Source organism: Ruditapes philippinarum, unplaced genomic scaffold (genome assembly GCF_026571515.1).
Source record: "Ruditapes philippinarum isolate M1 unplaced genomic scaffold, ASM2657151v2 ctg4875_1_1_1_1, whole genome shotgun sequence".
NCBI classification, from domain to species: domain Eukaryota; kingdom Metazoa; phylum Mollusca; class Bivalvia; order Venerida; family Veneridae; genus Ruditapes; species Ruditapes philippinarum.
In genome coordinates, this window is record NW_026861885.1 from 1 (window position 1) to 22,705 (window position 22,705).

Consider the following 22,705-nt stretch of genomic DNA (forward strand, 5'->3'; position numbering starts at 1 on the left):
GGGTTTCCTGAAGAGGAGAACAAGTACCCAAGTCAGCCCCAGCATCGACCGGAATCCTGAATGAATCCAGGTCATGGGAAATGAAGGCTGACCTAAAGGAACAACTACAGTTCCCCAGGAAATCGCCCAGACTACCCTCCGGCCAGACATTGTTTTATATGGTCCAGGAATCCTAAAACGAGTGGTGCTGGTTGAGCTGACAGTCCCATGGGAGGAACGCATTGAAAGATCCCACGAGCTCAAGAGGTCCAAGTAACGAAGACTTGGCCCAATCCTGCAAGTCCAACGGCTGGAAACACTCAGGTCTTCCCGATTGAGGTCGGATGTCGTGGCTTTCCCATCACAATCAGTGGTGGAGGATGCTCGGAGCAATTGGGCATCAAAGGAGCGGCACGAAAGCGCACAGTCCAATGCTCTGGGGAGAACAGCCGAAAGAGCGTCCAGTTGGCTATGGATGCTCCGTAGCAAACATGAATGGCAGCCAAGGTAGACGGGGTAGGGCCTGATCAACCCTACTTGTTCCACCATCCCGAGGGTGTCCCGAGTGTAAATGGAGCGAAACACCTGCAGACGGATGGTAACTCGGCTGATGACGTCTACCTCCAGCAGGACATCTGTTATTCAACTCTAAAATGATGAATATTTATATTAGACAGACATCAATCCATCCATTCCTATTCCTTTAATTAATTAATTAATTAATTAATTAATTATTTCATTCATTCATTCATTCATTCATTCATTTCATTCATTCATTCAAGGACTTCCGTTGCACAACATCGCAACGGCGTAAATCTTATATAAAACTGTATGTACTAAGTTAACAATAAAATTTATTCAACAAATAAACAAGCAATAGCGGATTTCCTACATTCTTCTGTCTGAATGTATTGGGCATGGTTTCCCGTGCTCATCATGTGAACCCCAACTATGTTAACCAGTCACCAAGCAAAATTGTCGACCTTGAAATCCGTTAATCCGTTAACTGTCCAAAAAGCTATACAACAACAATACGCCCAATTGGTCTTAAACGTTCCTGAAATTGAGGCTGAAAATACGAACGAAATGGGACTGAAAGTGAATTTCATTATAGCCTAATTGACTGTTCGGAAATATTTAAATGAGTAACTTTAGCACTGAATATAGCGCCCAAAGGGTTTTAAAACAAATCAATACAACTAAATGCACTGTTTAAACTTTCGGCCATAAACATAAGTGCCTGGATCTAGGAATTAGCGACCATGCCATACGTCTATGGCAAAACATCAAAGACCTAAGTATAATAAGTCATGTTCGGAGTTCTACCAAATGGCAACGTCGCACCCAGTTATACCTTTGTGACACGACGCCTGCCACCGCAAAAAGAGAGACAATGTAACTCTTTTGGAAGCAGCGACCATCCGAACATTAAACACAAATTAAAAAGAAAAACGGATTGCCTGATGAGAACGGGAACCAGCATTATCACACTTGTACTACTCAAAGCAATTACAACTACCGTACACAAATGCTTATAATGCAGACGATATCTGTGTCAGAAACAAACAATTGCCAAAGGAAGGATAAATGCACCCAATCAGCTGCAAATAGAGCGTAAGTAACTTAACTAATGTCAGGGTGTTTCAGGTAAAAACCACCGTTTTCAATTACTCTCTTAGTCGCATAACTATTTACCCTTTTTTTGTGCTAATTTCATTGCAGCATAATAACCTGAATGGCGTCATGCATTATGACGTGGAAATATCTAGGACCAAATGATTTTACATTTAAAAGTAACAAAAATGATCTTGATTACGCTATCAATTTGTGCACGAAATTCTTATAGATTATTTTGACCTAAATCATTACCCCCACAGTGTAATAAAATTATGTCGGGTATATCTCCAACCCTCTTTAATGTCTTAAATTAACTGAAAACATCCGGTATAGACATTTTGCTGTAGCCTTGCCACCAAATAATAATACACTTCAAATCTAGGCTTGCTCCACCAGGCCTTTGCCTTGCTACCGTAAATGCTTGCTTTAGTGTAGACGATCCAATACCTTTTCTGTGCTTTGAATACATTGGCTTGAATTAATTCAAAGCTAAGGCACCTGCGTGTTAGCATAAAAAATGGTTCACCTTATATATGTAGAATTTGATACTACTTCGATATAACCTTCACTTTCATCTACCAGTAAATCAGATATTAAAATTACATTTGCAGCTGATATTTTGCTCGGTCACATCACTCATTCTAAGGAAAGCAAAATATGCAAGACAATAACCTGCTGCGAATCCATGACTTTAATACAAATTTGAACAAACCGCAGGCAAAACTGACAAAATATGCTGCAATACATGTTGAGGTATTGTTAGTCTTGACTCTCTTACTCTGGCAGACCTCTTCAAACCCTCTAAAAGCTTGTCAATAATGTAATGCATTGAAACGTAACAAACATTGCTAATCTTTAATCGAAACCCAATTGTATTACATATAAATGGGCAGTTGAAAATGCAATTTCTTTTAATGATAACCAGGAAATAAACATGACTTTTTGCTCTATGGTAGGTGGCCAAACTGACTGCATGCTTTAAATGTTCCTAAAACGTTCAAAACAATTAAGCCTTGTGTTGTAAACTCTGTGTTATCTGCAAACGAAGCGTTTAACTATCTTTCAGCTTCAGATTGAACCTCAATGAAAAAGAAACGATCTGGTATATTCGCTGTTTTCTGGTTTGCCTCTGCAGTAAACTTTCAGAAACAGTCCAACTGCATTCGAGAAGTTGAGTAAGCGATTGAGATTGCACTGCTTTAAACAAAATACCTAACTCCTTTGCTAATAATACAAACTGACGAACTGATTGCATAAAATGCTTTGATTTTGATGCTTGCTTGATTATGACTACAGCTAAATTCTCATTATCTAATAAAACTTTCTTATGTTGAAACTGTCTCCCCCATAAACATAAGGCGAGCATAACAGGGACTATTTTTAAAAAGGTGATGTCCTTCATAATCATGTCACACAATGTTTTAGGCCACACAAGAAACGACTATTCTACTCCGTAAAAACAACCATAACCCATTTTTGAGTACCCTGCACTGTCAGTAAATAACTTCAAATTACTACTATCTAACCATACGTCATCTGGGATATAACTGACACCGCGGAATGAATACAAAAATGTGAGCCACACCGTTAAATAAAGTCTTACCGCTTCTGAAATTCTGAAATGGGAAGCATATGATAAGGCTTTTTAACATAGGACATGACATCATAGCATCTTCGCAAGAATTTCCTTCTCGAACGTAATGCTTGACTGCAAAAAGACATTTTACATACTAATGACGACACACTGACGAAACTGAACTGAGGAGTGCACTGCCTATAGTTAAAATAAAAACACTCTTTTGTACTTTTTTGCATACTGACCCCAAACATACTAGCAGATGCACCAATGTATAATAACCAAAGCTCATAATCTATCTTGGCAAAAGATATGCCAGTTGGATCTGCGGCCAGGCGCAATCTTAACTGTTGATCGTCATCTCAGTCCCCGTACTCATATAGGGAGGGCTCATTTTGAGGAAGTTGGTTGGTTACCAGTACATCAGAGGGTAAATTTCCTTATTCTTGGTCATGTACATAAGATACATAACAATAGTGCACGTAGTTATTTAAATGAGCATTTTCAAATTGCAAATGAGGTACAATTCTTACTCCACTCGATTTAGAGATAGTAACAGTTATTCTATTCCAAGAGTTAAGGGTTTCGTAAGAAAACATTTGTATTTAATGGTTGTCAGGGAATGGAACAGGTTACCAACACATCTTAGGTTCATAGCAAGTCGTGATAATTTTAAAAAAATCTCTTAAGGAACATTTTATGCAATCAATATCTGTTTAGTCATTTTAATCTAGTCATCTTACCTAGTTTTTATTTATATATTTTTTATGTTTAGTGCATATTTTAGTAGTACCTATTCATTGTCAAACATATCTGTCATAATAATTATGATTATAATACATGTGTGATAAATTTTTGTGATGGAAATACTTATGTGCAATAATTGATATAAGAAATTGTGATTGAATAATTTATGTGCAATACTTAAAAATTAGTAAATATTTTGCCTTTCTGGTGTCATATGATCAATTCTAAGGACCACAATGGAAATAAGTCGGCTTATGCCTTCTTTTTGTGTCATCCTTGGTATTGAATATATGGCATCAACACATGCACTTTCATGTTTACATGTATCTCTTGATGTTGACATTGAATTTGTAGTTGTTTTATGACATGTATTTTTTACCAGAATAAAACTATCTATCTATTCCAACCTTAACCCATGTGCCTATTTGATGCTGTTTTATAGTGTTTATATATTTTTAAGGATATGACTCCAGAAAAAAATCCGCGCAGTCTGATTAGGATCCATGTTGTTCGCTATCAGTTTCTCTACTTGTAATAGAGTTGGTAAGCGATCAGCATGGATCCTGATCAGACTGCGCGGATGTGCAAGCTGGTCTGGATCCATGCTGGTCTCAAACCCATTATGTTGGTTTTGTCGTGACGCGGCTCATATTGCCCTGAAATAATTATATGTTTTATTGTGTTACTGACATGAAACACACGCTGATTATAGACACTTGCAACAGCTACCGGGCCCAAGTCAAACTGAAAATCATTACCAAATATAGTACAATTTTCTATACTTGCCGGTGGGGAAATTGGAGGCTCTACATGAGGCAAAGTTGTCGATGCACTTACCTATTACAAATAAAGTGACATGACTATGTACCCTTGGTGGATCTACTGCAGATGCTAATTGACTCTGTGGTACAGTTGAATTTTGACTAACTTCTATTTGCGTGATATAAACCATAAAAATTGAATTACAGGATCTTTAAACGCATAAAAACCTTTTATTTTGAAATGATACTAAAGTTAAAGATCCTGTTACTCAATTTCTTATGGTTTTATATCATTAGTATAATGCTCAAATGAAGATTTATCAATATTGTAAGTTCAAAAAAAAAACAAAAAAGAAAAAAAAAAAGAAAAAAAAAACATTTTCAAAGATATAACCGAATTTACATTTTCATGCATTAAATGAAAGGAGGTAATTAGAAATTTATTTTCTGATGTCTGAGTCAAATTTTTCAATAAGAAAAAAGAAATGAATGCATATATTTTGATGATTACATATAATGTGGCCAAATATTTGCAGTACATATTTTACATATTCTTCGATGTTTGAAAATTGTTTAAGAAGGATAATTATAAACATATATAAAATTTCACTTAAGTGTGGTTACAACCTTAATTACAACATACATCATCTTTAAACCGAAAGAGGTATTATTTTGATCTTGGTCAAGCATGATAATTCATTCAAATTAAAAATGATACATATTTGGTAAAAGTTGCGCATGCGCTTGATCATATAGATATTTTATATGAGCCGTGTCAAGACAAAACATCATAATGGGTTTGCGACCAGCATGGATCCAGACCAGCCTACGCATCCGCGCGGTCTGATCAGGATCCATGCTGTTCGCTATCAGTTTCACTACTTGTAATAGAGTTAGTAATCCTGATCAGACTGCGCGGATGCGCAGGCTGGTCTGTATCCATGCTGGTCGCAAAACCATTATGTTTGTTTTGTCGTGACGCGGCTCAATTATGTTTTCTTTCTGAATTATTACTGAAGCGAATCGTATTAGATGAAGTTTAAAAGTTATAAGTAATTTCGCTACTGAATCTGTTCCTATCTTTACAAGAGAAAAATGATAACATACTGCATACATACATTCCTTATCCGAAGTTGTAACTAAGCTTGCAATACCTTGTTAAATTCAAATCTTAACCCTGTCAAAAATCTGGATCAACTTTAATTATAATCAAATCTGCCATTGGAAATTACTAGTATTTTAAATCGGTAACATATTTTGATAGTTGGTGGTTTAAATTAATAGAAAAAACATTTTATGCTAAATATATTCTTATGCATTATTTTAATGGTACTTAATCAGGACCTTATCCGGGTTTTTGTCCATGGACCTAGTGCAATGACTTTTGTGTTTAAACTTACCTTAATGATAAATGGATTATTATATTAAAAAATTCTTGCATATCAAAAAATTCTTGCGTCCTCAGAATAGAGTATGGAAGAGCACTAGTGTCAATGATATAAATTTAGTAATTCGTAAATTACAAATTCTGATCGTTAAATCAAGTAAGCATAAATGATAAATTTTCTTTTATCATTGAGTTGAGTCAAAATCATGTTGACTCAACCGGTACACAGAAATTGCGCGTCAGCTATTATTATTACATCTTGTGTTACTACAACAACCTGAGTAAACACCTAAAAATCGACGAAACCCTGATGTTATCTACGGGTCGTGAGTATTTTACATTTTACCTTCAATTTATTATATTTTTATTGTATATTTGATTCTACTTATTGTGTGTTTGTATATGTTCGCAATAGCTATCGCTGAGGTTTAAACATTCCAAATAGTTCAAGCATATACAATTATGTACAACTACATGCCATGATACAGTATTGAAAAGATGTAATTTTCTCTCCTGTGAATAGGAAATGGTATAGCATAATGAACAGTAACATGAAATAATTACATTTATAAAGAGTGAAATGAGTTATAATAGTAATAAAAGTGAATGCAACAACTGTTGTGCATCATATTGAATTGTTATTTCGAAGTGGGAGTAGGTACGGAAGAAAATATTTTGATGTGCAGTTTTAAATTCAGAAACTAATATATTTATACTCGTTTATGTTTGATTTTCTTATTGCTCATGGTAAGGAAGTAATCTAGAAAGTAGGATAGTTATAGAGGCAGAACTTAGAGAGCAAGATGTGGCCATTGTCATGAAAGATATGATAGATCAGTCGTGAAGAAGGAGGTGTCTGTAATAGTTCTTTATAGAAAAGGAAAAATCACTGATGTTTCAAATATGTTTATTCTTTAGAGATTGTCGGGATTATTTTTTATCTTGGATGTAATACCTAGGATATCTTATAAATATCGTAACACAAATTCATAATGACAAACGATGAAAATAATGAGAAAAAAAAACTAAAATAGCACTTGTTAGCGTTCGTAAATGCATGGATGTACAGAAAACACATAAAGAGTGGTATAAGACGGAACGGCTTTGTGCTAGAGATAAATTCGTGTACAAGTTTGTTTCATCACTGAGCTCTCTTCCGCCGTAAATAGTGAGATTGTTGTTGAAGCTGTCCTGTGAGAATGGTCCTCTGGTGGGAAAAATGATGAAATATAATGACATTTATCTCACCAATAATGTATTTAGAAAAGAGATCTCCTCTGAGGATGTTTAAATTGGTTCTAAGATATTTGTGTAAGATTTGGAGCTTACGGCTACCATGGTACTAATATGAAGGCACTTTTTAAATTTGAAGAATAATCAATTGAGTTTGTTCTGGAATATGTCTATGCTAGGTGCATTTCTGACTTCCACAGGTATTTGGTTCTAGTCACTTTTTGTATAAAGCAGGCAAGATTTTGAAAAGAATTGAGTGTTACAATGTATTTTCTGGTACTGGGATCATTTCTTAGATTATAAGGAATAATATCATCCAAAGATTCAGGGACTTATAGCAATAGATATGGTGGCACCAGGATGTTCGTCATTTTAAAACAGTATTAATTTATGTTGAAGACTTTTAGATTTCAGAGTTTCAAGACCATTGTCTTTGTAAATGTTTGATAGTGAGACTAATTTGATTGCTCCAGACGAGCTGTTTCCAGCTGGATCTGTTCTAATTCATGATCCTTTTAAATTTTGTGTCAAATTGTCCTATACGACGTCTGCATACGTTAAGACTGACCTAATAGAAGTTGTTTCTAGTATTTTAATTACCGCACGTTGTGTTTGGTATTCGAAATCTGTTTACACCAGGAACCATTTTTAAATAGCGTAACTCCAAGGTATTTATGGGATTCTTCTTCAGAAATTTGAATATCATTCATGAAAAAAGGTGGATGATTATGTGGTTGATGCTTCTTAGATATAAGAATTGATTCGGTTTCGCTCGGATTGAACTTGACGAGCCCAGGTATCTGCCCATCTGCTGATCTTGTTACGGTCTGAGTGCAGGATTTCTGCAACGATTTTCAAGAAGAAGATAAAGAGAAGTGTCATCAGCAAACAGCCTATGAATGATTTATGTCCTAAACAATGTCATTGATATAGGCAATGAACGTAAGAGGTCCCAATATTAAGCCTTGGGGAACACCAGCGTAAATATTAAATAAGTTTGAAATAGATCCGGATAGAACAACTCGTTTTTGTCGATCAGATAAATAGTCTTTGGAACATTCGAGGAGATTACCAGAAATCCCTGTCAAAGACAATTTATGTAATAGACCTTGTGTCAGACTTGATCTGATCCTTTGGAAATATCACAAAAAAGCTGCTCTTACTTTTTTGTCTTCATCAAGAGCTTGGCAAAAATATGATAAAATGAGGTAAGTTGAGGTACAGCGACAAATCCAGACTGGAAGGAAATGATTGTTATCAATAAAGAAATCTGAAACATGCATGTGAGCATTTTTTTTCCATCACTTTAAGGATACTTAGAAGCTTTGTCTTTCATTTGAAATATTTTGAAGATCTCCCTTTTTTATACACAATAGATACATAGGCTAATTACCACTGTGAAGAAACTTTTCTAGACCCTTTATAAAGACAGAAAAGGCAGCGGAGTGGATCAGCAAGTTCTATAGTTAGAGTTTTTTTAGGGTTTCATTATTATGATGTTCGAACCTACCGCCATCCCTACCTTTAATGATTTAAGTAGTGAGGCGAATTCTTATGGTGTTGTATGTATGTAATGTGTTTAACGTTGTTTCTTCAAATTCCTTGATGTTGTCAGCAAATTCAGTTTGTTATTGAAAATATATTAAGGCATTGGCTTTGTCATTGTTTGTTGTGTATGTTTTGTCATTGTTAGTGTCACAGTTAGTGGTGTAGTTGGTATGTTGCTGTTTTGTGTACATTTATATTTGGTTTGATAAATAGTTTCAATATTTTCCATTGATCGAATGATGTCAGGTTGCTATACATTAACCTTTCAGCAATTTTTCTTGCGTGATTGGTGCGTGCATTTCTTATTAGTTGTGTAGTCTTATTTCTTAACTGCTTATAAATAGCCCGGTGATGTGCATTGTTTTGCATATGAATTTTATCGTATGCTCTTTTGCGCTTTCTGATCTTTTTTTTTTATAATTTGATTGTACATCCATTGTGAACCTGTTTTTCTGACTATATGTGTTTTGTTATGAATTGTTTCTTGAGTAAATTTATGAAATTGTGATGTAATATTAAGTGCTTTTTCGTTGATATCGTTATGTTGTAGAGTGTACCAGTCGAAAGTTGAAACACTTTGCCTTAGATTAACAAAACCACCCCTATCGGTATAACTCACAGCAGTGTTTGAGTAATACCTCTAAAGTAATGTTCTTTTAAATCTAATTTGAAAATACCAGTTCGAATTACTCTTCATACTCGTTACCTCAACTGCATGTCTTTTTTATATTACAGGTAAACCGTAAGGAGTGCAACAGTCAGTAGCAAATGGCGAATTTCTTTGACAATTTAAGGTCAACAATGAGGGGCATGTCACCATCAGAGGTTGCAGAATGCTACACTAAATGGACGGAAAATGGGCAGTATGACAAGGTAGATCTGGTATAAATGAATTAAGACAATAAATAGATTTTTAAAGTTAATATTTGTAACCATTTATATAATTTTGATACATCTTAAAATATTATTTTCGTTTATGATTCATCATCACTTAATCTTCATATTACAAGACAAGTGTTTATATGTTATTTACGTACAAAAAATGTGGACATACACGTAAAGAAAGATTGACAATTTTCTTTTGTTAACGATTTTATTTTTGTTGGGATTTTACGTGGCATCAACATTGTTAAGGTCATTTTTTGATGAAGGAAGGCACCATGTGTCCCTTTGTGCATAATTTCAGGCACGACAGTAGAAGCACTGATCTTAAGCTGGCTGGAAAACGTCTTCACATACAGTAATCTAAACTCTTGTTGGAATTCGAACTAAATGTGTTAGATTGATGCCTTTATTGAACCAGTATTGATAGAGCCCTAACTCTGAGCTTTCATTCAATACCCGTTTATCATAAAACGCAAACATTTGCATGTGCTCTTATCATAAGAGTTGTGGGGAAATTATGATTGGGTATGCTCAAAAGTCGACAAAATTCTGTAAAAAATTGTTTAAGTCAAGATGTTTTCAAACTTTTTTTATATAATTTCGATAATTATTCTGAAAACTTCCGAAAAAAGTTAAAACCATATAACTTTACTGCCAATACTATGTCCAGTACTTATAACAATTCACAACATAAAACAACTAGCCTTATATTTATAACTTGTTTAGTTTGTAGAACTTCTTTCTCTCATATTTTAATATTCTTCTTAAATGATAATTTTATAATATTGTACTCATTTTTCTATCGGTATTTGATAATCCAGGACATGGAAGCACGCAATTTTTCTGCACCATCAATTTTAGCTGACGAAGTGGCCAAATGTTTCCCGGTGACTAGAGATAAAATTAAGATAATGGACATTGCCTGTGGAACCGGTCTTGTTGGAGAAAAGGTAAATTCCTCCTTCAATTTCATTCAAAAGAACACATTTACATTTTAGCTATTTTATTTCCTAGGTCAAACTAAATGCTTAATCAAGCTACATACATCTCTGGCCGCGTCATGTACTAAAACATATAGGAATGGTAATAACTTTTCAACACTCGGCTATAAGTATCAAATGATTAGATCTTTAGCTTTTTAGGCTGTAGTATATATATGTGACTGTAAAGGATATTATGCAAATATTATAACATATGAATAACGTTGATCATCGCGCTGTACAAAGCTTGTAACTGAATCATATCCTAAAATGAAACGGTCGACTGCTCGCTCACACATTCTGTAATATAAATATTTAGTTAATCATTCTAAGATATGTTATCGTAGTTGATAAAGGTATTATGAACCTAAATTGCAAATACAGTTATATAATTATATGTATAATAATTCAGAACATTTTATTTTACTTCTATGATTCCCATCCTTCATTGTTATTCCCCCTATAGTATTAATACAATGAAACCTTGATCGCAAAATAACAACATTACATTGGTTATTGAAATTACTTTTGCAATATCTAAGACATATTGACATAAAGGTTTACACGTTAAATTTGCTTCCATAAAAGGAAGAAACGGTTTCAATTTTTGATGTTTTAGAGTAAATCAAGACTTGTATTTGGAAACAAACAAATGTCCACCCACCAAGCTTGATCCAGAAAAGAATACGACCTTTGACTTCCAATGAATGCATGGTTATAACAAGTAGAGTATAAGACATTTGAAGAAGCATTTATAAACATTTTCAGTGTAAGAAGCATCCCTGAAATAATTAACAAAGATATTTCCGGATAAAATCAACATTGAAATATTTTTGACATCTAAGTATAACACAGTAAATTTCTTGTATATAAGACGGGATAAAGAAACAGAGGAGCTACACCCCCGTGTAAGGCTTCAGAACCACACGCCTTTTATGCCATATTTAAGCTTAGGGCAACGCTATATCACAATAATATTATTGCTTTGGATGACAACCAAGACCTGGACCTTTAAAGCAGAAAATCTGATTATTTCTCGCAACGTGTAAACATTTCTGGCCATTTTTTTTCACGAAAAATTCATATTATTACAGTGGGCGTACAAATGGACCTTGACCATTAAACTTGAAACCTGACTTCTGCCTGCAACCCGTCGTCACGATGTACAACATATTTATTCCATTCAGGAATCATTCAGTGCGTTCTTATGGAAAAGAAATTACTTTAGATCTACAGTTATGAGATACAAATCTGAATGACAGAATTGTTGACCAGACATAACGTTAAGTCACTTTTATGCAATTTGTTTTTAAAATCAAAGTGTTTCCTTTGATCTTTGAGCTACAGACCTGACTTTCACTCATCACATTTTCTGGACGTGCTACACTTTTACCCTAAAGCTATGACATAAACGGAAGAAGTTATGGACTTGACGGACAACAGTCGGACGGACTTTGTAAAATGTATATGTTGCCCCCATTTTTTTTTGCTGGACGGAGATATAAAAACTGAACCATCACAAAAAAAATACAAATTCTTTTTCATCAATGATACACTGGACATAAAAAATATGTATTATTTTCATGTAAATTGGTCGTCGTTCTTTGATTACAAAGTGGCGTCTTTCTACCCTCCATTTATCTAACAAACGTCATTTTCTTCCTTGTAGCTAGCAGCGTATGGCTTTACAGATATTGATGGTCTTGACCCATCTGAAGGAATGTTAAATCAATGTAAGGAAAGGCGTCACTACAAGAAGCTATATCAAGAATTCTGTGGTGACAATCAACTTCATATTGATAATGGTAAGGCTAAATGTGTGATAAAAAGCGAACAAACATGTGTTATTCTAATTTTAATATTTCTTTCTTAACTCATGCATTATTAAAGAATTGAAAAATATAACGAAAGTGTAAGTTCCTTCTAAACTTTAATATCTGCTTGTTTTATTTGGTTCTATGACACTGACACTCGCATCTATAATACATAACTTCTGATGAGCAAACGCAAATAATTCTAGACTCTTACACCAATAATGTTTTTGAAAGGTAATTTACATTCGCGATTTGTGCCTTCATAATTGATGTGTTTTACACACTTACTTTTAAGAGGAACTACTGTTTCCGCGAAGGTTTCTATGAATACAATACACTACAGCACATAACAGCGGAAGTTCTTTATCTTTTCAATTTCGAAGTTAAATTTGACTACAAATTGTTTTACAATTTTAAAGATAGAAATATTCATTAACTTACTTATTCATTCCTAGGTAAATATGACTGTTTGTTAGTGAGTGCTGGAATTGGTGAGAACCATATACCTTGTTCAGGCCTAATTGAGATGATTCGTATAGTAAAAACAGGTATTTCACTTCAGTGTTATATTTTTCTGGTCCTTTGGGATCACTGATTCCACACTTAAGTGTTTAAGCTGGTACTAAGGGTCCGTCGTGCGGGATGTTGCACTTTTTAATTGATCATCCCTCATGTACAGACTCAATTAAACCGAGTCTGCATTTTTCATGTTATTTTGTTATAATAAATGATTTATTTTTGCCTCATTTTCTCTTAAACTTCAAGACATCATGAATGCGACGCTTTTCCTCCCACTTTATAGTCATAACAAACCCGTAAGCCATTATGGCCCTTTGATTTTTAAATTCGATGGGAATATGAACTGTTAAATTACGATAACAGACTTAAATGACAAAATATAGACTTATCCTAATAACGTTGATTAATACTCGTCGTGTGGTGTCCTTGTACATCAAATAAGATATCAGTCTCTATTTCAGGTGGTCTTATTTTAATTGCGACAAGAAAAGAGTTTAAAGAATATGTCGGAAATGATATTGATGAACTAGATACCTTCATATCGGAAATGGAGAGTGCAAACAAAGTAGAACTGATTGAAAGACGGGATTTTGCGGCTTACTCGGCGGAGAGAGACGGAATTCTTTACATACTGAAAATAAAGTGACGACATTGTAATATTTGCCCATGCTGTACAAGTATTCGGTACCTTTATATGAAAAGATATTATTTTGTAATCCCAAGTATGTACAAATTTATTGCATTGCTGCAAAGTAATAATAGAAAATAGCTATGTAAATTAGAAGTTTATTACAAAAATACTATGACTGTAAGAACTTCAGTATTAAATAATGTTCAATGATAGATCAAAATCTTGATTTTGCTTCTGAATTATGTTCATCTTAACTTAACTTAGGCTTAATAACAATCAACGTAAGTTTCATAACAATTATTGATTTCTCTATATTATTTGTATTATTGATTTCTTTGTATTTATTGCACTGAAATGTACATTTTACTTGAAAATTATAATGTATATGATGATGAACTATGTACAAATAAAAAAATAAAAGTTCTGTTCTGTTCATTAATATTTGGAATGAACACGAGCGTCTTTGCAAGAAATTTGATTATTAAAGTAAGAGAACTTCATCGCCTTGTAAACATTTTGAAGGAGCAACGGAACGGCTCGTTAATAAAAATGGTTCGACTGCAAAATCATAGATTGCGAGTCCGATCTCCCGAATTAGTTTGTTTTACCGATAAGAACATGTAACCTTATACAGAAGCACCTTGTTACAAAACTTTATGCATTGTAGGTTAATTAACTAGTTAATTAATCTTGGATCAGATCAATATTCGAAGATAACCTTCGTGATACTCTTCTGGAGTACGTCGCCAGTATAGGTGTCATGTGACGACAACAGTATTTTTTTCAAGTATGAATGTTTCTAGGATATCATCTCGCTCAATAATATGATGTGTTGTCAGGATGATAGCTCTACGTTTATGTCGCCCACATAAGTTACGCTCGCTTTCACTTTGTTTATTTGTCTTCACTGGTACAAGATTACAGTACGATGTTTGAAAGACATTTTTTATGAAATACGTTCTTTTTTATCGTTATGATAATGAACTGTTCTTTTATGACAGTTATTCGTTGGGTTAAGAAATGCAAATGCAGGTTGTTTTCAAGAGATGATGCAGAATATTACTGTCTGTCGACATCTACGTTTCCAAGATTGTTACCAGAGTTATAAATGGCATATAATTTCACTTCGTAAGGTCACTCATATTGAAATATGTAAATGAGCCGCGTCATGACAAAACCAACATAATGGGTCTGCGACCAGCATGGATCCAGACCAGCCTGCGCATCCGCGCAGTCTGATCAGGATCCATGCTGTTCGCTTACAAACTCTATAACAAGTAGAGAAACCAACAGCGAACAGCATGGATCCTGATCAGACTGCGCGGATGCGCAGGCTGGTCTGGATCCATGCTGGTCGCAAACGCATTATGTTGGTTTTGTCGTGACGCGACTCAAATATCTACAGATAATGCGCATTTTAAAATCAACCAGGGTATAGGGTGAATGTTTTACAAATCTAAACGTGGTTTCAGTAATTTACAATTGTTTTTGACAATTGACTCATGGAAGCATGAAAATAAAGCCCTCTTTGGAACGGATCATATTCCCTTTGATATATCTTTGCCACTTTTTACAGATATTTGATTACTATTTTATCTGAAGTAAAGAAGTTTTTATTAGAGTTTTGATAAAAGAATTCAAAAGCACTTTCATTTTAGTGGAAAGGAATACAAAAAGATAATTTTTATCTAGTTATTTAATTAACCAGAACAATTGGATAATATATATAAGTATGACCTAAATAAGATGTCGACGCAAGGATTTAGGGTAAGTTGTCTCTTTGTATGTAAAAAACGTAACTCATATGTATGATGGTCTAAGGTTTGAGGCGTATAATATATTTTTAATCAGTAATTTGTAAGATTTATTCAATTAGCAAAAATAGAATCAAATCTGTATATCTGTATAACATATCAGTTACCTGTATATAAATTATAAAACAATGATATTATTTAATTTCGTATACATGCATTAGTTACAGATATTACTGATAAAAGTAATTATAGGCAATAAAATTCCAACTTAATCATATAATAATCAGTTACATGTATTTCTTAACAAATAAGTATATCAATTGTTTCGAACTTTAATCTTATTTTACTTAAAATTATCGTAGTTACTTTGTGTTTTTTTTTAAATGTCATGATTTACAAAATGTAAAAAATATTTTCTTTATTTAAGCTTTTTATCAAACATGTGTCATCTTAACGAAAGCACAATCCCTATACCATGCATAATTTATTTTTACTATTACTACACTTCTTCCTTTTTCAAGACATATTTATTTAGTGTGTTGATGTGTTTCATAGGCTTCATCGGGTGCTGACTCTCCGAATTCGTGGTTAAAACAGAGCTATGATTCTGGAAGTCGCTCACAAAATTTCGTTGATGATGAAGATGATCTTATCTCGAGGAAATCAAGGTATTTGTTTGTATTTATTATTGCTATGTGAAACGAAATCGACAGTTTTGAGAAAAGAGTTTTTTACATGTAGCTTACTAAGAGGACAAAGAAAAAGACATTTATATCAAATGTCCAAGAATCTGTAGATACACTGTCACGTTTGTTATACATATATCTTGTATTACAAGGTATCATACTTGCAAATTATTTTGATGAATGAATTACGCTCACCATCGAGAGACTGTAAAGAATAAAAAGTATTTGACTTACAACAGCTGTGCTTAATTATATTAAGTTGCTCTTTCACTAGATTCAGTTTTGTTTAAATAATTACTAGTTAAGAAAATAGATATGGTAGCAATTGACATTGTAATCCTTTTTTTACTATATTTAAGACGTTTGAGTATATTCTTTGTATAATCTTAGAGAACGTGCTTGGGCGTATGCATATGTTTGTATCATAGGAGAGAATTTCCCCCTGAAACCCATTGTTTTACTTTTTTCAGACTTCTTTCCAAAGTAAACAGTTTTCATTTTTCATATAGCCATGTTGTATTTTTAAAACCTTGAGTAAAGTATAGTATTCTGACTGTATATCTGTCTGTCTGTCTGCAAATATCACATTTAGTTAAGAACTATAAATTGAAAATTGAAAATAAAATGCCGCGGGTGCAACAAACATCTTCTGTCAGTAGAACATTGGTTGAAACAACTTATTTATAGCATAACAGTAATGCAAATATCCATACATAGGTCAGCGGTTATAGTAAAAATACAATTTCTTACGTGATTGATTTCTGCAGTAGGGCAATGAGTATAGCTCCTTCAGTGAGGAATGCAAGTCCGATCAAACCAAAGAACCCGAGCGGGTCACGTGGTAAACTAGGAGACGTATTAGAAAAGATGCACGAGGGCGTTGTACTGTCACAGCATGACGTATCAGCTGCTATGAGAGACTATAATCACCTTCTAACGAAATTGGAAGAATTGGAAGCAAAAACGAAAAAGATGAAAGTAAGTCTTTTTAATGATATTAACGAAGAATTTAAACATAATAGAACATACTGTAAAATGTTCATAGAACACATACCCCAAAATGACTCAGCTAACAAGGTACCCAGTAATACACGGAACCAAGCAGAGGAAGGCTTATGACTGGAGAAAGGAGTGGTAGGCACGCATCATCTAAAGGCACAATTAGCAATTTAATCAGAAAAAAATTATAGGATATACAAATGAACACAATCAAAACGGCTGTAACACTTTTTGGACATAATATTTCAAAAGTTTAACATGCAAATGAAAACACTGCTTGAACATTTAACAATGACATAACATGGAAAGTTTAACGTTTCTAAAATGGTACAATGGTTTATAGTTTTTTTCTATAAAAAAAATTTGATAGATCAAGTATCTTGATAAAATAATACCATATTATCAATGTTGAAATGATTATATGCATTGGCGAATTCACCATTTAATCTTCTGTAAAAGATGTTATATTTCGTTATAGAACATTTCATTCTTCTTTCTCACATAACTCATGTGCGTCAAATAAATAGAGGATATTGAATAAGAGAAGGTTCAATACTGAATTTATTGAACGAGTTGAATAATGTTATTTCATTGATCGAGTTTTATAAATTTAGTTAGAAGTTACACGAATATAATATTCCATTTAACACATATCTAAAATAGAATTATTTACAGTAAATATAAACCACTTTTTATTGACGCACTTATAGTGCGACACATTTACGCTATGTCTGTTAAATGCAAATGACGCACACGACAGTACAATACCATATTTAGGGAGTCGCGAAAGCGGCACTGGTATGTCATAAAATTCTGTTTTTGCGAAAATCTCTACCGATATCACAAAAAGAATATGAAAACAACGTGAGGGTAAAGTCTGCGAACCTTATACATGATTTGAGTTTCTACCTTTTGAAATTTGTATGAGAATAGCATAGGTAAAGGATCTTATATATCTATACAGTTACAAGTATCCGGAGAAGAGTCTGATGGCATTGCCCCACCAGGTGAATCTAAAATCACACGAGACGAGAAAGACAAGTTACTGGAGCAGATCAAAAGGAAAGACAAATTAATAGCTGATTATCAAAGCAGGTAATGGTGTCGACTAATAACATTAAATTAATATTTTGATTAATTAAATAAAGTTGATTACTGAATAGATCTAAATACAGCAGTGGAATGCGATCAAAGCGGCTTTTTAATGCCTAGGTGATATTTACAGTATGTGCATATTTCAGTTAAGTTTTATTTTCCATCTACATACATGCATATGAGGTACATTTCATAATATTAAAACAAGTGTACACAGTAAGAAAAACTAGAATACAGCTTATTTACATATGACATTCTGAAGAAGATGAAAAGTTATTATTGTATATCACAATATAAAAACAACAACAAAACAAAGCAAGACAAAAGTGCATAGTATCACAAAAATTAAATACTTAAATACTAAAACCTTTATATTCATTAACCTATTAAGTGTTATTTATAAAACATTTTGTACAGACACTCATGATTAACTTGAATAATATAAAAATTTAAGAATTATCCAAAAGAAAGCGTTTTCATATTTGAAGGACTATTGAGGTACTTCGTTTTTATTCTTTACGGAATATTATACTGTAGTAAGAAAATGTAACCCATACCTGCACGTATCCTTTTTGGGATAAGGTTGATTACCACTGCATAGGGTTGAATGCCATTTATAAATTATTTATTTGAATAGTCTTTATATAAACGTGTACATAAATGTAGTAATCAATAAGGAATTGAATTCTAAATATCCGCCAATTTAGAAATTGTATACTCAGGAAACTTAGTTTGAATTACACTTAATAAAATGATAAATAAACCCGGTAGACATTTGTGATTTCGGAAAAAAATTCAGTACATCTGTTAAACTTTTATCTTATAAAGATTTCAGAGGGTATCACACAAAGCTAAGACAAAGGCAATGAAAAACGTATATGTTGAAGATGTCATACCACCTGAAAAGATTATCAACAGCTTTGTGGACTTGTATGAGAAGGAATGGTACCACGCTTATGAAACGCTGAAGTCATCGTGGCACGACGAGGAGCGAGTCGTGTTTAGTCTGTTCCGAGTTGTCAGAGTAGGTGATTTAATTTTCTCATGTAAAATGGGCGATGAGGGAGATGGGGGGGGGGGGGGTAAGAAAAGCGGAATTACTGAATACGTGTAAAACGGCTTTTTCCTGTTTTGTGTTGCTCATGAACAAACTCTATAGAAGCGATTCTGCCACTTTCCTAAACTATTTCTTATATCTGAATTAACAGAATTATGATTAACATTTTGTAAAATTGCTAGTCAATTATTCTCTTTTATAAAAAAATTATATTTTTGAATAAAAAACTATATTTCGTGATAAAAATGTTATTGTTGCACCTTCCTTTTCTTTAGGATGACTGCAATTTTATTTACAATTCTTCTTCAGCATGCGTACATATTTTGTTTTGACATTGCTGAAACTCAGCGGACAGCTGTTGAAGATTATTCTGCACGATTACAAGAAGTGATGTTGCAGCCAACTTTTACACACCCAATGTCTAAATTGGTATTGACATACTTTTCGTGTTCAGTTTGATTATCTAAATTTGTCAAAAGTAGTCCTTAAATGTTATTGAAAATAACTATAGAATACGCTTTACTCCCTTTCACCAGTGGAAACATATCGTTTACACTTTTTTAGTAAACTATTAACAAATGAACATGTAATTGGTAATTCGAATTTTATCGATTTTTTTTCAAGAATGTATTTATGTTTGATTTTTTTAACCTGTCAATTACATACTGATTACACGGTCGATGCACACAGTATATTAATCTTCGGTAGATGTTCGGTTAGTTCCGTGAGATGTACGCTGTAATTTATTTTTTATCTCTAAACTAAGTGTACTCCGCGCTATAGCGCAATACGGTAAATCACGAGTTTATAATCTAAGTGCCACACGTGTTTTAAGTTCGAGGCCGCGTTGGTCCATGTTTTTTATTATTAATACTTTCAACATTATTGAATCTATATATGATTATTTTATGTTGTTCGTTTTTTATTGTTTACTTAATTTTGTTATGTATATACTCTTTTTAAATAACATGTTTTTTAAGAATTCATGTTTAAAATCAAAACGGATTAAAATCAATAAATGTCTTTTCAATGCCGCAAAACACACTACAAATCTGTTCCATTAAAATATACTGCAAAAATAAAGAAAGAGTACTAAAACAATGGTAACAGTAAGGATCGAACCACAGACTTCTCAATTATCAGGCATTCTCTTTACCGACTGTCCTATTGTGAATTAACGAAAACCTTCACATTAAGCTGGCGTGACTTTCAACCCATGACTAATATACTCCAAATTAATTCACGGACCAAACCGAAGTGGGATCGAATATTTAAATGAGTCCTATAATGTATTCATAATTGACAGGTCAATAAATTCGAGAAATTTTATCTTTTTGGGAAATTCTATTTTTAGAAATATAAACCCTCAGCAGAAGTTAACACAGAGAACCAACAGTATATACAAATAGGTCAACGACTGCTCAAAGATTATAAGAATGTGCTTGTAAGTCAGTCTGTTCCAGCCGTACAGGAGGTAAGAGAAAAAATGAAGAGAAAATAAGAATCCCTAAAGAAAGTCCAAATGGCAAAATTGAAAATGTTGCAGGCTCCTGTTCATGGACAGTACTGTCAAGTGCACACCACCGTCCACTCCCCCTAGTACCGGCTTAGGCAAACTTTAACATTTAAATATGAAAATGGTGAAATTTTAAATTTAGAAACATATGCAGATGTGTATATACGACGTTTATCATAGAACATTCAATGTGACACTTTCGTGCCATTCCATGAAAATACTACTTGGTCTCTTTGATGAATTCCAGAACAGACTTCATTGAGGTTTTTGAACATGATGGGTCTGAAAACATTTTTTTTTTCGAAGCTCTAGAACCATTTGATGTAGGTCGGGACCATTAACTCGTGTACAAATTTTCAAATCATTCTCTCTCCCCCTTTTTTTGTGTGCACAATGACAAAAAAAATGAAAAGCGTTCCAATGCTTTTCACTCAAATTATCAGGCTAAGAATCGCACAAAAATCGATATTCATTAATATTCTGGGTACGTTTCCTTTGCAGAGTTTTTCTTTATCATATGCTTCACTTTGTAAGAATTTCAAATTCAAATAATCATGCTTAAGATAGTATTGTTATCATTATGACCGTATTGTTTATTAGATGATTAAGTAACATGTTCCATAAAATGAAAATATATAGTTTTATTATAACTTACATAAACCCTTTACTGTATAGCCTTATGTGACATCGCATGGTTTTATTTTTATCTATCATCCTGGATGGTCAATATTTTTTTGCAATATTCCCAAGGGGCGAGTTATCTATATAGATGTTCTTGTTATCTCCCCTGATAAGAAGTATTTAATGCATATCGGGTGTAATTTGAATTACAACAAAGTAAAATGAAAATTGCAGACTCGGTTTAATCGATTATGTCAGTGAGTGCAACATCCCTCACGCTCCTCAGCAACGGTTTGAGCGGCACTTAAAAGTGCTGGAATACCCTTAGTCCTTAGGTAAATTAATCATATATTGAATACGTATCTTATTAAATAAGAACTGAATTTAAATATGCAGATAGGTTTGTCCATTTTAATCATTATCTATGATTCTTGCCCACATGCAAACTATCCGGCTGCTGGGTTTATAAACCAAACATGTACTTCAATAAACATTACTAATATCTGTAAGGTTTTATTATTTTCGTTTTCAGCTGTTTCGTAAAGTAAAACTTCCAGAATTATTTGACAGCGGGTTTGTGAACAAAATAGTAAGAGACTTTGTGAATCGAACAGTTGAGTTGATTTGGTTGATGGTCGTGCAAGAGCCTCCGATGATGGTTTATTGGCTCGAACCCAAACAGACCGTTGTGAAGGAATATTTCAAGTTTTACAAAGAGAAAAGAGCGTTAGTGAGACAGACTGTATGGCCGGCTGTATTTCATAAAGAAGGCGGGGCGTTGCTAAGCAAAGGTGTTGTCATGGCGGGAAGTGCAGAAGATTTTGCTGACTGATATACAGATGAATTGAAAAGGGAAATGACAAACAATTTAAAAAAATGAAGAATAGAATTGAAAGCTTGTTAATTTTAATCATAGTAAAATAAATGTTGTTGTTATTGTTATTTTTGGTGATGTGTTTGAGAAGATTCACAATGTATATCTCGCAAACCATGTTTATACAAAGCATCTGCTACTTCCATACCTCTTGGACACATCTCGCATATATCAAATATCAGACTATAGCAATTTAAGAAGATTAACAGATCACTTCCCTTGCGACTTTTATAATTGTTTACACAAGATATGTTAAATTCAGTTCGTAAAATATGATAAAACAAAAATACGCAAGATGGTTTGATTCTTTTTATTTCAAAAATAAAATAATCTACTTCACTGATGAAAAACGGAATGTCCAGAAAAAAATCATGAACGTGAATTTGTAAGAAAAATATAATCATGCTTTTAAAAGCATTCGAGTTT

General features: G+C 33.4%; 2 protein-coding genes across 4 annotated transcripts; both read left to right on the top strand.

The window, feature by feature from the left end:
* The first annotated feature begins 6,334 nt into the window (after window positions 1–6,334).
* On the top strand, window positions 6,335–14,078 carry LOC132717242 (methyltransferase-like protein 27). Of its 3 annotated transcripts, none has more exons than XM_060700674.1 (6): window positions 6,335–6,393; window positions 9,584–9,721; window positions 10,555–10,683; window positions 12,383–12,518; window positions 12,983–13,075; window positions 13,508–14,078. In XM_060700674.1, the coding sequence occupies exons 2-6, from the start codon at window positions 9,617–9,619 to the stop codon at window positions 13,690–13,692; spliced, it is 648 nt and encodes a 215-aa protein (XP_060556657.1). In that variant the 5' UTR covers window positions 6,335–6,393; window positions 9,584–9,616; the 3' UTR covers window positions 13,693–14,078. The 3 variants fall into 3 exon arrangements, with proteins under 3 accessions (XP_060556657.1, XP_060556658.1, XP_060556656.1); XM_060700675.1 differs by lacking the exon at window positions 6,335–6,393 and adding an exon at window positions 6,478–6,596; XM_060700673.1 differs by lacking the exon at window positions 6,335–6,393 and adding an exon at window positions 6,590–6,725.
* A 1,179-nt stretch (window positions 14,079–15,257) lies between these two features.
* LOC132717243 (uncharacterized) lies at window positions 15,258–22,331 on the top strand. The gene is made up of 8 exons (XM_060700676.1): window positions 15,258–15,444; window positions 15,987–16,099; window positions 16,885–17,095; window positions 18,081–18,211; window positions 19,040–19,235; window positions 19,578–19,697; window positions 20,623–20,742; window positions 21,938–22,331. The coding sequence occupies exons 1-8, from the start codon at window positions 15,424–15,426 to the stop codon at window positions 22,235–22,237; spliced, it is 1,212 nt and encodes a 403-aa protein (XP_060556659.1). The 5' UTR covers window positions 15,258–15,423; the 3' UTR covers window positions 22,238–22,331.
* The last annotated feature ends 374 nt before the right edge of the window (window positions 22,332–22,705 follow it).

Bases quoted from the DNA above. Each gene is read 5' to 3' on its own strand.
- LOC132717242 (XM_060700674.1), top strand. From the start codon at position 9,617: ATGGCGAATTTCTTTGACAATTTAAGGTCAACAATGAGGGGCATGTCA. The intron at 9,722-10,554 runs GTAGATCTGGTA...TTGATAATCCAG, and splicing joins AAAATGGGCAGTATGACAAG to GACATGGAAGCACGCAATTT. The intron at 12,519-12,982 runs GTAAGGCTAAAT...ATTCATTCCTAG, and splicing joins TCAACTTCATATTGATAATG to GTAAATATGACTGTTTGTTA.
- LOC132717243 (XM_060700676.1), top strand. From the start codon at position 15,424: ATGTCGACGCAAGGATTTAGG. The intron at 19,236-19,577 runs GTAGGTGATTTA...ATTCTTCTTCAG, and splicing joins GTCTGTTCCGAGTTGTCAGA to CATGCGTACATATTTTGTTT. The intron at 19,698-20,622 runs GTATTGACATAC...TTCTATTTTTAG, and splicing joins CACACCCAATGTCTAAATTG to AAATATAAACCCTCAGCAGA.